This window comes from Symphalangus syndactylus, chromosome 14 (assembly GCF_028878055.3).
Source record: "Symphalangus syndactylus isolate Jambi chromosome 14, NHGRI_mSymSyn1-v2.1_pri, whole genome shotgun sequence".
NCBI classification, from domain to species: Eukaryota; Metazoa; Chordata; class Mammalia; order Primates; family Hylobatidae; genus Symphalangus; species Symphalangus syndactylus.
In genome coordinates, this window is record NC_072436.2 from 68,959,735 (window position 1) to 68,974,437 (window position 14,703).

A 14,703-nucleotide genomic window follows, 5' to 3' on the forward strand; every position below is an offset into this window, starting at 1 on the left:
AGTCTGTATCTCAGAGAAACGATGATTAATGCCTTAATATAAGGTGTCACCTGTGGTATCTGAGACCTCCTCATTTAACAGGGTGTTCTGTATGTTTCCTTGTTGCATCTGGGCCCCCTGTCTTGGGGTCCAGTTAGGCCTGGGGTTAGTGAGTCACTGCAGTCAAGGTGAGAATCATTTTGACCCTGGTGCTTTGCCAGGTGGATGTTTTGACCCCATGGAGATTTGTGCTTCCATGTTTATATTTACCAAACATTTAAATATAAAAAACACCTACAGTAATTAATTTCCACTGAGTAATTAATTTCCACTGAGAAGACATTTTTCCAGAACAAATTAAATGAAGCCAGTTTAATGTGTTGATACGTTTTGCATACAGAGCAATTAAAGTGTTTTCTTTTTCTCTGTTATCAACTTTATTTTCATTTTACTAAAATTCTTTTCACTGGGGACAATTAATCCCTGTTTAAATTTCCCAACACAGATTTGGCTCACAGATTTTTAAATTTTTTTTTTTTTGGTTGACATTAAGTTTTATCAAATATTGCTCCCTGCCATTTTGAGTTTTCTTTTGTGGAATTATTTCCACTAAGTCCAGTTTCCCAGGTCAGTGTTTGCAGTTACCAACAGGATTCCTCTGTTTTTCAGTCCTGTAACAATTTTACCATGTGCAGTTTCAGCCATTATTACTTGATGGTGATTATTTTGCCAATAATCACATACATAAACAATTACAAGAATGGCCATTTCTATTTTTTTCTTAGCTAATCCATAGAAAAATTGAGAGCAATTCCTTTCAGAAGTGCCAGCATCAGACCAGGCACAGTGGCTCACACCTGTAATCCCAGCACATTGGGAAGCCAAAGCAGGTGGATCACCTGAGGTCAGGAGTTCAAGACCAGCCTGACCAACATGGTGAAACGCCGTCTCTACTAAAAATACAAAAACTAGCCAGGTGAGATGGCAGGCACCTGTAATCCCAGCTACTCGGGAGGCTGAGACAGGAGAATCGCTTGAACCTGGGAGGCGGAGGTTGCAGTGAGCCGAAATCATGCCACTGCATTCCATCCTGGGCGACAGAGCGAGACTCTGCCTAAACAACAACAACAACAAAATGCCAGCATCTCTCTAACACAGTGAATTCTCTACCCTGGGGGCACACTGCCCCCCTGCCATCCTGGGTGGTTTCCAAAAGTGCTGACTCCTGCAGCCCACGCCAGAGGTTCTTGTTTAATTAGTTTAGTGTGGCGCTCAGACACTTTTTTTTTTTTTTTTTTTAAACTCCCAGGTCATTTCTAGATGCAGCCAGGGTGGAAACACTGTTCTAAAAATCTAAAGCTGCTCTGTCCAACACAGTAGCCACTAGCCACATGGAGTTAATTAAATCTAAGTCATTAAAATTAAATACAATTTAAGATTCAATTTCTCAGGCACACTAGTCAACACAGAGACAACATTTCCATCATCTCAGAAAGTTCTAGTGGACAGCGCTGGTCTAGAGTACAGATCAGTGGCTCTCAGCCCAGGCTGCACAACAAAAACACCAGCACCTGGAGAGTAGGTGATGATGCACAGACCCTGTCCCAAACCAATGAAATCAGAATCTCGGCTGAGGCCCAGGCATGAGTGTGTGTAAAAGCCACCCAGGTGATTCTGTTGTGTGGCCTGAATTGGGAACCTCTGGGCTGAACATCCCAGGGGTCAAAACACCTGGTCAGGGACCTGGATCATCTCCCCTTCAGCTTCTCTCTGAGAAGCCTCGAGTAAACAGGAAATTGTCCAGTGCAGTCTGGAACAAGATCCCAGGACTGCCCGCTAGGTTTGCCTGAGTGTCTTCCATCCTAAGGAGTGGAGCTTCCTTTTGTGTGCATTGGAAACCTGATTTTAGCCAGATAAAGTCATTCCATCCCTGAAGTTGGCTCAGGGGTCCTCGGGCTTAGGGCTGCCCGTCTCATGGGTTAGTGGCATGCTGAGCAGCCCAGACAGTTCCCAGATGGAGATTTCCTTCCCGAGACATGAAAGGATTCCCCAGATCCCACTCTGGGCCAGCAGACCAGTCTGGTTTAACAAGGTCACCCTAAACTGCCAGTGATCATCAGGGAAAACCCAGAAATGCCAAACGCCCCAGGAGCCATAGGAAAGAGAGGACAGTGGCGGTGAGGATGGTGAGGATCGAGGAGGGGCAAGAGAAGGAGGAGAGAAAGAATAAAAGGACGGGCACAGGAAGGAAAAGAAGCAAAGCAGGAGATGCAGAGACAGAGTGAGAGGCTGTAAAGAATGAGGGAGGCTTGAGGGCAAATCTAGAAGCAGAGAGAGCCAGAGGGTGGAGGCGGGGAAGAGGGAGGGGAGGCAAGGTGGAGGGGGACTGAGAGGGTTAACAGATGCAGAGGGCTGTGATCCCCTCACTTGGAAGAGGACGAGGTTGGACAGCGGGTGAGCTCACAGAAGACACGCTCGGGACTCTCACAAACAAAAGGGGTGGCTGCATGATGACTCCGGGGACCCTCACTGGAACCCACCAACCGGAGAGGCCTGAGGACAGTTGCAAGGCACAACCACCTAACCCTTGAGTCCCTGTTTGCTTCCTGACCCAACAGGCAGGACTGGAGGGCAGTGAGGAGGTCTTCAATTTAAAATGCTCATTGAAGGGCTGGGCGCAGTGGCTCATGCATATAATCCCAGCACTTTAGGAGGCCGAAATGGGAGAATCACTTGAACCCAGGAGGCGAAGGTTGCAGTGAGCCAAGATCGCACCACTGCACTCCAGCCTGGGTGACAGAGCAAGACTCCATCTCAAAAATAAATAAATAAATAAAATGCTCATTGAACTGGATTCCCTGAAGGTTTTTCCTTTTCTTTCATAATTTAAAATGTCATGCGGTCGTTCTGGTCACTCCCTGGTATGATTTTCTTTTTACACTCTTAGAATTTGTATTGCTGCTTGTCCTTGGTTGTTTTCTCACATCCATGTGTAGGCTGGAAGTACTTTGCCATCTGCTCATGGGGTGGGGGTGACAGAATTACCTTGCAGGTACCTGTGCTCTCTCCCCTGAGGCATCACACCTGCCTGCAAACAGCTGAGGAGGCCACAAATCCCATGTTCTCCTGGCACAAAGCCAGTGATCTCGGCTCACTGCAACCTCTGCTTCCTGGGTTCAAGCGATTCTCCTGTCTCAGCCTCCTGAGTAGCTGGGATTACAGGTTGCCCCCCACCACGCCCAGCTAATTTTTGTATTTTGAGTAGTGACGGGGTTTCACCATCTTGGCCAGGCTGGTCTCAAACTCCTGATCTCATGTGATCTGCTGCCCTCGGCCTCCCAAAGTGCTGGGATTACAGGTATGAGCCACCATGCCCAGCCACGAAGCCAAAATTCTATCATTTCCTCTCATGACAGTGTTGCTTTCCATATTCTGAGAGTCCTCAAGTATGTATGAATGTATGTGCACATTTCAATCTAGTTTAATTAAGACAAGTTTTAATTGCTAGAAATCTGAAACTGAGAAAAATGTTTGGAAAAATCAAAAATTACATTTAAATGTTATAAGAAAGGTGTTTCTGGTAAGTTGATGAGGTTGGTGAATTGGCTGTCCTGTAAACTGATCTTTGAGGACCTGATGTCTGGCACACAGCCCTGCAGTGAACTGCTCATGTGGGGCACTGGTTTTTAGGGAGCCAGCTGCCCCCAGGAGCTAGAGAGCATCCACAGGGGCGAATGGGAGGACCCCAAGGTTCGAAGCTTCCCGTTCCCCGTATGACCTCTGCTCCACACAGCCAGAGCAGCCTGCATGTGGCCCTCACCTACTGTTACCCTGAGGGCTAGCCTGGTCCTTGAATTGATCAAAAATATGTTCACAGCTCTCATTTTGCCTTTGTGGTCTTAGAAATCTTCCTACAGAGAGCTAATTTTTTAAAAATTGAACTTCCGGAGATAGAGTAGAATCCAGAGGGAGGGGAGGGTAGCAGGGAGAGGGGGATAAAGCAAGGTGGTTAATGGATACAAAAACACAGTTAGATGGAATGAATGAGATCTAGTATTCCCTAGCACAATAGGGTGACTACAGTCAACAATAATCTATTGTATATTTTAAAACAACTAAAAGAGTAGAATTGGAATGTTGCTAACACAAGAAATGATAAATGTCTGTGGTGATGGATACTCCAGTTACTCTGACTTGATCGTTATACATTATGCCTGTGTCAGAACATCACATGCACCCCATAGATATATACAACTATTATCAACCCATAATAATTTTTAAAAAAATTTAAAGGAAATCTCTGGCCGGGCGTGGTGGCTCACACCTGTAATCTCAGCAATTTGAGAGGCTGAGCCAGGAGGATCACCTGAGGTCAGGAGTTCAAGACCACTCTGGCCAACATGGAGGAACCTTGTCTCTACTAAAAATACACAAATTAGCCAGGCGTGGTGATGGGCACCTGTAATCCCAGCTAGTAGGGAGGCTGAGGCAGGAGAATCGCTTGAACCTGGGAGGCGGAGGTTGCAATGAGCAGAGATCGCACCACTGCATTCCAGCCTGGGCCACAGAGCAAGACTTTGTCTCAAAAAAAAAAAAAAAAAGGAACTCTCCCCACAGAGACTGTAAAAATGCTGGATAAGATAATGAAAATGAAACATGTGCTTCTGCTGCATGGCCTGCAGTAACCAGACTGTCCTGCCTCTGCCCCTCTAAACTCTGTCAACACCAGCATTGCCAAGGGAACTGAACTCTCCACAAGAGACCAACACCATCCTGGGGCTTCCAGGAGCCTCCGAGAGGCACATGGTGCTCAGTGACTATGATCATATCCCAGAAACCTGCCCTCCAATCACAGCTCTGCCATCACTAGCCTTCAAGAAAGTTGCCCAATCTCTCAGAGGCTCAGTTTCCCCATCTGTGACGGTGACAGTTAAAATAGTCGTGCCTAACTGATGGGAAAAGGTCTTGCATGTAAGACAGCACGAGGCCAAACACTCAGCTTTGTGGCAGTTGTGTGATTTTGCTGCTCTTCTCCTCAGCCTGGCATTGGAGACCCCCCTCTCAATTCTTCCCCACTGCCCACTTCTCACAGGGCTGCACGTGTCCTGAGACTGAGTCCCACCTGTAAGGCCTGAGCCTGGCTGTCCACCACATCCACACACTGGAATACCCTCCCCTTCTTGCCTTTTCAAAGCCTACCCCTGCCTTCAAGTCAGTCTGAGTGACCCTCCTCCAGGAAGCCTTCGAGGACTGCCCACTGTCCAGGGCTGCTCCCTCCCTGATCTGCAGGTCCACCATTCACGCTTGTTAGCGGCTGCCTTGCCTTCCACAGTGTCTGCGTTGGAAGGTAGCTGAACTGATTCCAATCCCTGTCCCCCGTGCAGGTGGAGATGGCTGAGGTCAACAGCTGGAAGAGATGGGCCCAAGATGCCCTGGCCCACAGGCCAGGGCCCCACACCTTGCAGCCACACTTTTGGGAGCCCAGTGAAAGTGCCCCACCCTCCCCACACCATGCACCCATGGCCAGCACAGCCACAGAGAGAAGGTGGCAATTGGGTTTTTTTCTGAGTTTTTAACATTTCAAACTTTCCAGGTGTTTTGCAGCCAGAGACCCTGATTGCCCTTCCCTGGGTTCCTGAATTCTCCTCCTTCCCCAACCCCTTCTGCCCCACCCCAGGGCAACACAGCCAGGCTTCCAGGCCTCAGATGCCACTGACCCAGTTCCCAAACAAAGACTCCCCTGTGAGCAGGTCACAAAACAGCAAGCTCATCCCTGATGCTTGGGCCTAGACCTCCATAAATGGCACTTGAAGCATGAACCCACTCCTGCTGGCATCTAACGCAGGTGCCACCTCTCATGCCCAGCAAGGACAACCGGACTCCCACTCTGATGCTTAAGGCTCATCACGAGCAGTTTCATGTGCTGTGTCTCCCAGCCCACCCACAGCCCCAGTCCAAGACCCACCCATCTGCAGGTTGGGTTGAACCTGTCCACCCCACCGCCTCTGTTGACAAGGCCCAGGGGCTCAATGGCAAGAGAAGGGATTCCTCGCCTGCCTAGGGGGAGCCTGCTTTTGCCACCACAACTTTGCTCCTGCTATTCCCCGCACCAGGAAACCCACCCACTAGGTACATGAAAAACTCAGCAGAAACCCCAACACAGGGAGGCGCCCAAGCCGGGCTACCCATTTTTACTGTTCTGATTTCTAAACCACGAATCTTACCTCTAGTCCTACCCCTTCCATGAAGACTTCCTGGAAAGCTCCCTGCTAGCTGCAGCTTCACTTTGCCTGCCTGCCTGCCTCCTGGAGTGGGCCTCTGCCCTCACTGGCCTGGGCTGGGCTGGGAGAGACAGCCCACCTCAGGGAGCCTCTGGGCTGGAGCAGTAGGCAGCGAGTCTTCCTGCTCCCTAGGGCACACACTGTCTGTGCAAATTCGTAGACATCTGATTCCAGCCCATCTTCCCTCCCCTGTAGCCTGGCAGCTCAGCTGTACCCACGGCTGAGTTCCTGAAGCCACAGCCGGATTCTCCCAGCATCTACCACTGGGCCAGTCCCACAGGAGGAGGTCCTTGATAAACGCTAATTGAAACCCCAGCTCCCTGGGGCCTGGATTCTGCAGTCTGCATCCTCCACAATCCTACCTGCACCTTCAAGTCATGGAGCATCCCCCTCTGGCCACCTTACCTGTTCCTCCCCATCGTCTCATGGTCTTTGACCACCACATGAAGCTCAGAGCCCTGGTCCAGAGGGATGCCCTTGAGGTCCCATTCAAAGCCCTGGAAGAAAAAGAGAAAAGGCACCTTAACCTTTGGCCCTCTAGGAGAAGAGACTGTGTCTGGTTCTCCTTCATGCCCACAGGGCACTGAGTAGGCATTCATGAATGATTCTAGTGGATAGGCAGATGAATTGATGGACGGATGGAAGGATGGATGGATGGATGGATGGATGGATGGATGGATGGATGGATGGAGACCACAGCTCCAGAACTTCAGAGGTGACAGTAAGAGCTGAAGACAGCAGAAGGCAGAAGGAGAGAGGGCTCTCACAGGCCCCTCTCCCAACTCAGTTTCAACCCATCCCCAGGAAGCCAAGTCAGGAGTGTGGCTGGGAAAAAGCCAGGTGACCCTGAAGCATCCTCAAGGACCCAGATTATTGGGCTCATCCAGAAGCCAGGCCCTGGTAGGCAGCACAAGTCAGTGCCATGTTCGCTAGGCCCCCATGACCCTCCTCATAGCAAAGGCTCCCCTGTGCATCCAACCCCATCCATGCAAGGCAGCAGGGCTTCCAAAGGACCACCCAGGAGCCATGTATGCAGGGAGCTGGTTGAGGGGACAGGGCCAGCAGGAGCCAGAGGAGGACCTGCCTCATCAGGGAGGGCTGTGGGGAGAAGGTGAGCTTTGAGCAAGGAAAACGAACAGCCTGTGTGGGAGAAGCAGGCAAGCAAGAGAGTCCCTGAGCACCCTTTACCTGGCTGGCAGAGCTGAGGGGAAACAGCAACAAAAAAATATCTAGCTCCCCTCCATTTACCTAGTAGGCCAGGCCACCAACCCTCCTCCCAGGTTCCTAGAGCCAGAAGGATTTCGTTGGCAGGCTAGACCATCAGCCCCTCCCCACCTCAAGGACACTGCTGAGAAGGCACCTCCTCCACGAGCCCCCTAACTTGTCCCTGCAGACACAACTGCAGCAGAGAGAGAGAAAACGAAGGAGAAAACCTCACATACCTCATTCCATACAGGGTTCACGCTGTTCTTGATGACTTTGGTTCTCTTCTTCACCCCTACAAGAGACACAAAAGGGAGAGTGGAGAGACACATCCCGCCCTGCACCTTCCACTGAGTTAGGCTCAGCTTCTGAGACCTGTGCTTCAGCTTGGTCGCCAAGGGAAATCTTACAAAATCAACAGATTCCCTGAGAACCCACCAGTCTGCAATGAATCCCCAATGCCAATCACACAACTTCCCCCTCTCAGCAATGGGACATCAGAAACATGCTTTCAAAACAAAGTATCCAGGCTGACTCTCCATAATGAGTTTGTTATTGTTATTTCTGACTTTTTAAGCAATTTCTTTAATTATAAATTTTCTGATTGTAGTATTTTTTTTTTCAGAGACAGCATCTCACTCTGTTGCCTAGGCTGGAGTGCAATGGTGAGATCATAGCTCACTGCAGCCTCAAACTCCTGGGATCAAGCTATCCTCTCACCTCCGCCTCTTGAGTAGCTGGGATCAGCTACTGGATCACTAGATCCAGCTGGTGTGTGTGTGTGTGTGTGTGCATGTGTGTGTGTAGATGGGGGCCTCACTATATTGCCCAGGTGGGTCTCGAACTCCTGGCCTCAAGGGATCCTCCCACCTTGGCCTCCCAAAGCGCTGGGATTACAAGTGTGAGCCACCACATCCAGCCTTCTAATTCTAAAAATGAACAATCTTCCTGGAAAGTATTTCATTTCTCTTTTGAACAATATCTACCTCCAGAAATTATATGATTCCATCTATAAGAAATGTCCAGAATAGGCAAATCCATAGAGACAGAAAGCAGATTAGTTGTTTCCAGGGGCTAAGAGAAGGGAAAGGGAAGATGGAAATGAGGAAGTGATTGACTAATGGGTATGGGGTTTCTTTTTGAGGTGATAAAAATGTTCTGGAATTAGATCATGATGATGGTTGCACAACACTGCAACCTAAAACCATATAAATTATATATGTTGAAATGGTTAAAACGGTGAATTTTATGATATGTTAATTTTACTTCCATTAAAACAAAATCCACTTCACCCTCCAAGGCCTTGAAGGGGTCCATCTGAGGCAAGCTGTCCCAAGGAAGCTCTATGTGGCTGGGAGGGCTGGCTGAGAGAATGCAGAATGGCTTTGAGGTGGACAAGAAGAACTAACACTTTGATGGCTGAGAGCTGACCCACTGTGCCCCAGACGATGCACGGCAGAGGCCCTTCCTCTGGAGCAGTGGGCATGAAGGGGCAAGTGCCTGTCCCCAGTGAGGTGGGCAGGTGAGGCTTGAAAGAAAGGTGGCGAGGGAGACGCACAAGGAGACCCTCCTTCTAGGGTAGGTTCTATAGCAGTGGGCAGGGAGGTCATTTCCATGGAAGAGCCATAGGCTGGGAGAAACAGGCAGGTGCTGCAGCCCCTGGTCCTTTACTGGGCTGGCAAGTGCATTTCTCTCTCTGGATGATCCACAAAACAAGGAGTTTAGACAGAGCTTCGGCCCTCTCTTCTTGACGGCCCACCAGGTGGACTGACAGGTCAGAGTGAGGGGTTCCCCCACTAAGCCCAGTAGGTCTGGAGACACATCTTCCATGAAGACACTGATCCACAGAAAAAGAGTGTTGAAGGTCCCAAAGAAGAAGAGAAGGCATTTAATGAAGCTTTGTTCTGCAGTGCCCTGGGGAGCACAGGAAGGGCTAACCATGTCTGACTTTTCCAGTAAGCATCAGGAAATGAAATGATGGGGCGCTCAACAGACAATTCAAAGGGTTCAGCCCGACACAGAACTTTTATTTGGGTCGGCTCTTAAAGATCACCTCATTCCACCCAACCTGCGCAAGACTCAGTGGAAAGTCTTTGGTCTCCACCTGGATGGCTCAGCTTTCAGAGAGTCCTGCCCGGACCACGAAAGCCCCTCGAGCCTCTGGCCACATCTCCCAGGAGCCCCAGTAGGCTTTAGAGCCAAGCACATCAGTGTCCATCCAGCCTGGAGAAGTGCAGCCTCCTGTGGGGTCAGCCCCGCCCTGCCAGGTTCAGAGCCTGGAGGAGAGGAGGAGGGAAGCAGAGAGGGATCAAGGAGGCAGGCAAGGGGTGAGGGAGGATTTGAAGAAGAGGAGAGAAAAAAAAAAGAGAGAGAGAGCATGTGAGAGGGAGCAAAAGACCATCTGAGGGAGGGAGGCAGAGAGGGGCTCGGGGAGATTCTAAGGGAATTATCTTGTAAATATTTGCTCGTTGTAGTGAGTCCCCCAGAGATTCCGATAAACCTCCCTCCAGGGAGAGGGTGAGCTCCCAAACTCCCTCTCCCTCTGTGAATCACTGATCATGGAAAAAATCATGCAATTTGAAATCACAGGCCACTATAAAACACTTATTTCCTGTGATTCTGTGGGGCAGCAGTTCAAACTTTTTGGTCACAGGATGTCACTCTTAAAAATTATTGAGGATGCCAGGGCGGGGCACGGTGGCTCACACCTGTAATCCCAGCACTTTGGGAGGCCGAGGTGGGTGGATCACAAGGTCAGGAGATTGAGACCATCCTGGCTAACATGGTGAAACCCCCATCTCTACTAAAAATACAAAAAATTAGCCAGGCGTGGTGGCAGGCACCTGTAGTCCCAGCTGCTCGGGAGGCTGAGGCAGGAGAATGGCGTGAACCCGGAGCTTGCAGTGAGCCGAGATAGCACCACTGCACTCCAGCCTGGGCGACAGAGTGAGACTCCGCCTCAAAAAAAAAAAATTATTGAGGATGCCAAAGAGTTTTTATTTAGGTGGCCTGCATCTATGAATTTTTACGTTAGAAATTATAACTGAAGCATTTAAAAATAATTATTTAGTAATTTTAAAATCACAATAATAAGCCCAATAAATATTAACATAAGTGACACATCTATAGCAAAAAAAAAAAAAAAACAACTATAACTTCCCAAAAAAGGAAAGGTGACACTTTTAGATTTTTGCAAATCTCTTTAATGCTTGGCTGGATTCTCATATCTATTAATACCTCAGCATTCAAACTGCTGAGACTCCTCATTTTGATTGATGTCTATGAAGAAAATCCAGCCAGATATGTAGTTGGAAAGGGAGGCCTATTTTCATAAACTTTCAATAACTGTGAATATCCTTCTTTGATACTACATCAAAACTCAACAAGTGGTAGTTCTTAACTTCTTAACAGTAAGTTGCAATGTGAAATCTGAAACCAGATCAATGAACATTTTGTACTCTGCTACATTAAAATTCATTGTTCTATCTTGCACTTTGAATGAATCTTTCACCCATGTATGATTCTGTAACAGCTGCAATGGTCATTTGGAAAATGTTTGTTCAATCAGTTATGTACATCTTCCCAGATGTTGACACATTTCACAATGCCCTACCAAAAAATTACACTCATTCATTAATGTCACCATCAGCCTTCTGTAAGCAGGTAGGGAGATTGAGCAATCTGCCTGCTTTACAGCTTTCTGTCTTACAGCCTGTTTTTTTCAAGCTTTGTGTAGTAGGCAGTCATCTAGTGGTCTAAAACCAGCTCCTGACAGAGCCCAGCAACTTATAGATGAGCCCCAGTGAACTTTCCTCATGACCATGCTAAAGCCTGCACCCCAGGAGAACTGTAGCTTCATTACCATAACATGCAACCTATGTGCTGGCACCATGACTCACTGCATCTGTGTCACTGGGAACCCTCCTCTACGTGCGATGATGCACCCTCTCCCCTCTCCATTGCACCATAAAGCCCTCCTGTCACTTTCCCTCAGGGAGACACTGCTTTGTCCCAGTGCTCTTGCTTGTGACAAGTAATAAAATTCCTATTGATCAAAACGTGCATTCTCATGGAATGTCGTTTGTTATTCACCATGTGAACAAATCCCAGAGTTTTGGGGGAGTAACACTTTCAGTACTGGGAAGCTGGAAGTTACTTCTCAAAGTTTTCTAAAACTCCAATTTCTGCTTGAAAAGCTCCAATTTTTTGATTGGCAGCAAGTGGTATTTCAAGCCATTTCCCTTGAAATGGCAGGCTCACTCTTTCATTTTTAAGAAAATATCTGCCCAATGCCTAGGTCAAATAACTATAATTTGTCAGTCATTCTTTAAAGTAAAAACAGTATTCCATGAAAAAAAAAAAAAACAGCTAGTTGGGTTTGTCACTCAAGCAGTGACTCCAGTGCTTTTCCTGGAGACAATCATCATTTTGTGATGTGCAGCAGAGGTGCTCGATACATACTTCCCATTTCATCACACAGAACATTCTCAACACGTGTACAGGAGGATTCAAACTAATCCTTTTACTGCTTCATCAAGGACACTCTTAAATGAAACTGCCTTTTTATTTTTAATTGTGAGTGCATGCAATCTAAAAAACACAACAAGAAGCACAATTTAGTGCCAAGGCCTTTTTTTTTTTTTTTTCTTGAGATGGAGTCTGCTCCAGTCATCCAGGCTGGAGTGCAGCGGTGTGATCTCAGCTCACTGCAACCCCCGCCTCCCAGGTTCAAGCGATTCTCATGCCTCGGCCTCCCGAGTAGCTGCGACTACAAGTGCCCACAACCTAGCTTGGCTAATTTTTGTATTTTTAGTAGAGATGGGGTTTTACCATGTTGGCCAGGCTGGTCTCAAATTCCTGACCTCGGGTGGTCTGCCCACCTCCGCCTTCCAAAGTGCTGGGATTACAGGCGTGAGCCACCACATCCAGCCTGCCAAGGCCTTGATTAGTGTTAAGGTGCCAGTAGCGTTAGCTGCCATTGCTGTTGTACCATCAGTACAAATGTCCAAACAGTGAAAAAGGCAGATAGCTTCTTAGTGTTGCTGTGAAGGAGTTTTGACCTTCTGACCTGCTCAAAGAGTCTTGAGGATCCCCCCAGGTTCCATGTACAACACTTTAAGAACTTCTTAGGGGCTGGTGAGGTCCTCACACTTGTAATCCCAGCAGTTTGGGAGGCTGAGGCGGGAGGATCGCCTGAGGCCAGGAGTTCAAGACTAACCTGGGCAATATAGTGGGGCTCCATCTCTACAAAAAATTTAAAAAATTAGCCAGGTGTAGTGGTGCATGTGCCTGCGGTCCCAGCTACTCGAGATGCTGAGATGGGAGGGTTGCTTTAGCCCAGGAGTTTGAGGCTGCAGTGAGCTGTGGTAGTACCACTGCACTCCAGCCTGGGCAACAGAGCAAGACCCTGTCTCTAAAAAATAAAATAATCTCTTAGGAAATTCATTTAACATTTCTGCCTCAATTTCATATCATAATATCTACCTTATAAGGGGTCGTTGTGAAAATTACCAAGATAGAACGTTGAGGTGCCTGGCACATAGTATGCTGATTACATGTGAGTTTCCTTCCCCTGCCCTCCCCTCTGTGCCCACTCTGATGGATCTAGTGAACTCCTACTGACTCTTTAATACCCAGCACGGTTGTCTCTCCTCTGGTAAGACTGCCCTGACTCTCCCAAAAGAGGTGGCTGGTCTCTTTTTGGTGCTCCCTAACCAAGCTGTGACCACATGTGCAGGACAGCAGTGTAGCAGTGTGTTTCTAGCTCTGAACTCCCAACTGGGCTGGGAGTTTCTGGAGGCAAACAGCATGCCTTACTCACGTTACTAATAGTAAGCCTGGTCTATAGCGAGGTGGCCAGTAATCGGGTGCTGAACAAATGGGTCGTTTTCTTTCCACGTTGACTGCAAGTTGACTTCCTCACAAGAGGATAGAAGTGCTGTTTCCAGGGAACGCCCCAAGACTTCATTCATGGTGTGGCTGTTTGTCAGTGGAGGGAGGATAAAAGGAGGCGGTATGTGGGGGAAGGGTCCTGGCTGAGCCACTTTGAATTCTCTGTGGCCCATATTGGTGTGGCCCCAGCAGGAGTCAGACACACCGCTTTGGAGTCACTCAACTAACAGCCACTACTATGTGACCTTAGGGAGGACTCTTAACCTCTAGGCCTTGCTCCTCAGCAATCAATGGATCATAATAAAAGTGTCTGCTGCACAGGGTTCTGAGGGGGACTGAGATGCAAGCTACGTGTCCACTTCCCCTCCCCTATCACAGATCAGCTTCCTGTGACCTACAGGAGTAACATGGAAAATTCCATCTGCAGCCTCTCTTGAGTTGCACACTTGGAAACTCATTTCCTGGTGCTCCAGGCTTTCTTAACTGAGCGATATCTGTGTGCCAAGCCCTGTACTAAATATCTTTTAATCATTTTCCGCTTCCTACCTTCCCTGAAGATGAGGAGAACAAAAGCCCTCAATGAGATTTCACTAAGTCCTGGTTAGAAGGGCCAACTCTGGGACCCTCTGGGTAACATGAAGGAAGGGGTCACTCATGGGTGCTGCAGCCCCAAAGAGGAGTAAGAAAGAAACGAAACATTCACTCAGCACAATCACATGATTTACAGACACCAAGAAAAGGGAAGGCACATTGATAATTAGGAAACAGTTAAGAAAATAGTTCCTCATCATGGATTTCGACCTGCCCTTTTCCTGATTATTAATTTACGCCTTGAGAGATGTGGCTTTATGCACGTAATTTAACAGAAGTTTAAGATACAGGAGAGCTCACAGCTTATGCTGGGTGAGGAAAGGGGGCCACGCCCTCTTCCCAAACTGCTCTGAGGAACTGGGGACCAGCAGCAGGTGTAAGATTCATGATGAAATCCTGAGGGTTCCTCTAGACTGAGTGACTCAGCCAGTTACAAAAAGACAAATAGTGTGTGATTCCATTTATATGAGGTACCTAGGGTAGTCAAAATTGGCTGGGCATGGTTGCTCATGCCTGTAATCCCAGAACTTTGGGAGGTGGATGCGGGTGGATCACCTGAGGTCAGGAGTTCCAGACCAGCCTGACCAACATGGAGAAACCCTGTATCTACTAAAAATACAAAATTAGCCGGGCGTGGGGGCACACACCTGTAATCCCAGCTACTCGGGAGGCTGAGGGAGGAGAATCACTCGAACCCAGGAGGCTGAGGTTGTGGTGAGCCAAGATCGCACCATTGCACTCCAGCCTGGGCAACAAG

General features: G+C 48.3%; 1 protein-coding gene across 15 annotated transcripts in view; it reads right to left on the bottom strand.

The window, feature by feature from the left end:
- The window catches only part of DYSF (dysferlin), a 232,381-nt gene that overhangs the window by 197,302 nt on the left and 20,376 nt on the right, over window positions 1-14,703 (bottom strand). For all 15 annotated transcript variants that reach the window (XM_055241803.2, XM_055241805.2, XM_055241799.2 and 12 more), the window contains exons 2-3: window positions 7,703-7,758; window positions 6,666-6,757 (exon numbers count right to left, since the gene is read on the bottom strand). In XM_055241803.2, coding sequence (XP_055097778.1) covers window positions 6,666-6,757; window positions 7,703-7,758 — 148 coding nt within the window. The remainder of the gene's footprint in view (window positions 1-6,665; window positions 6,758-7,702; window positions 7,759-14,703) is intronic.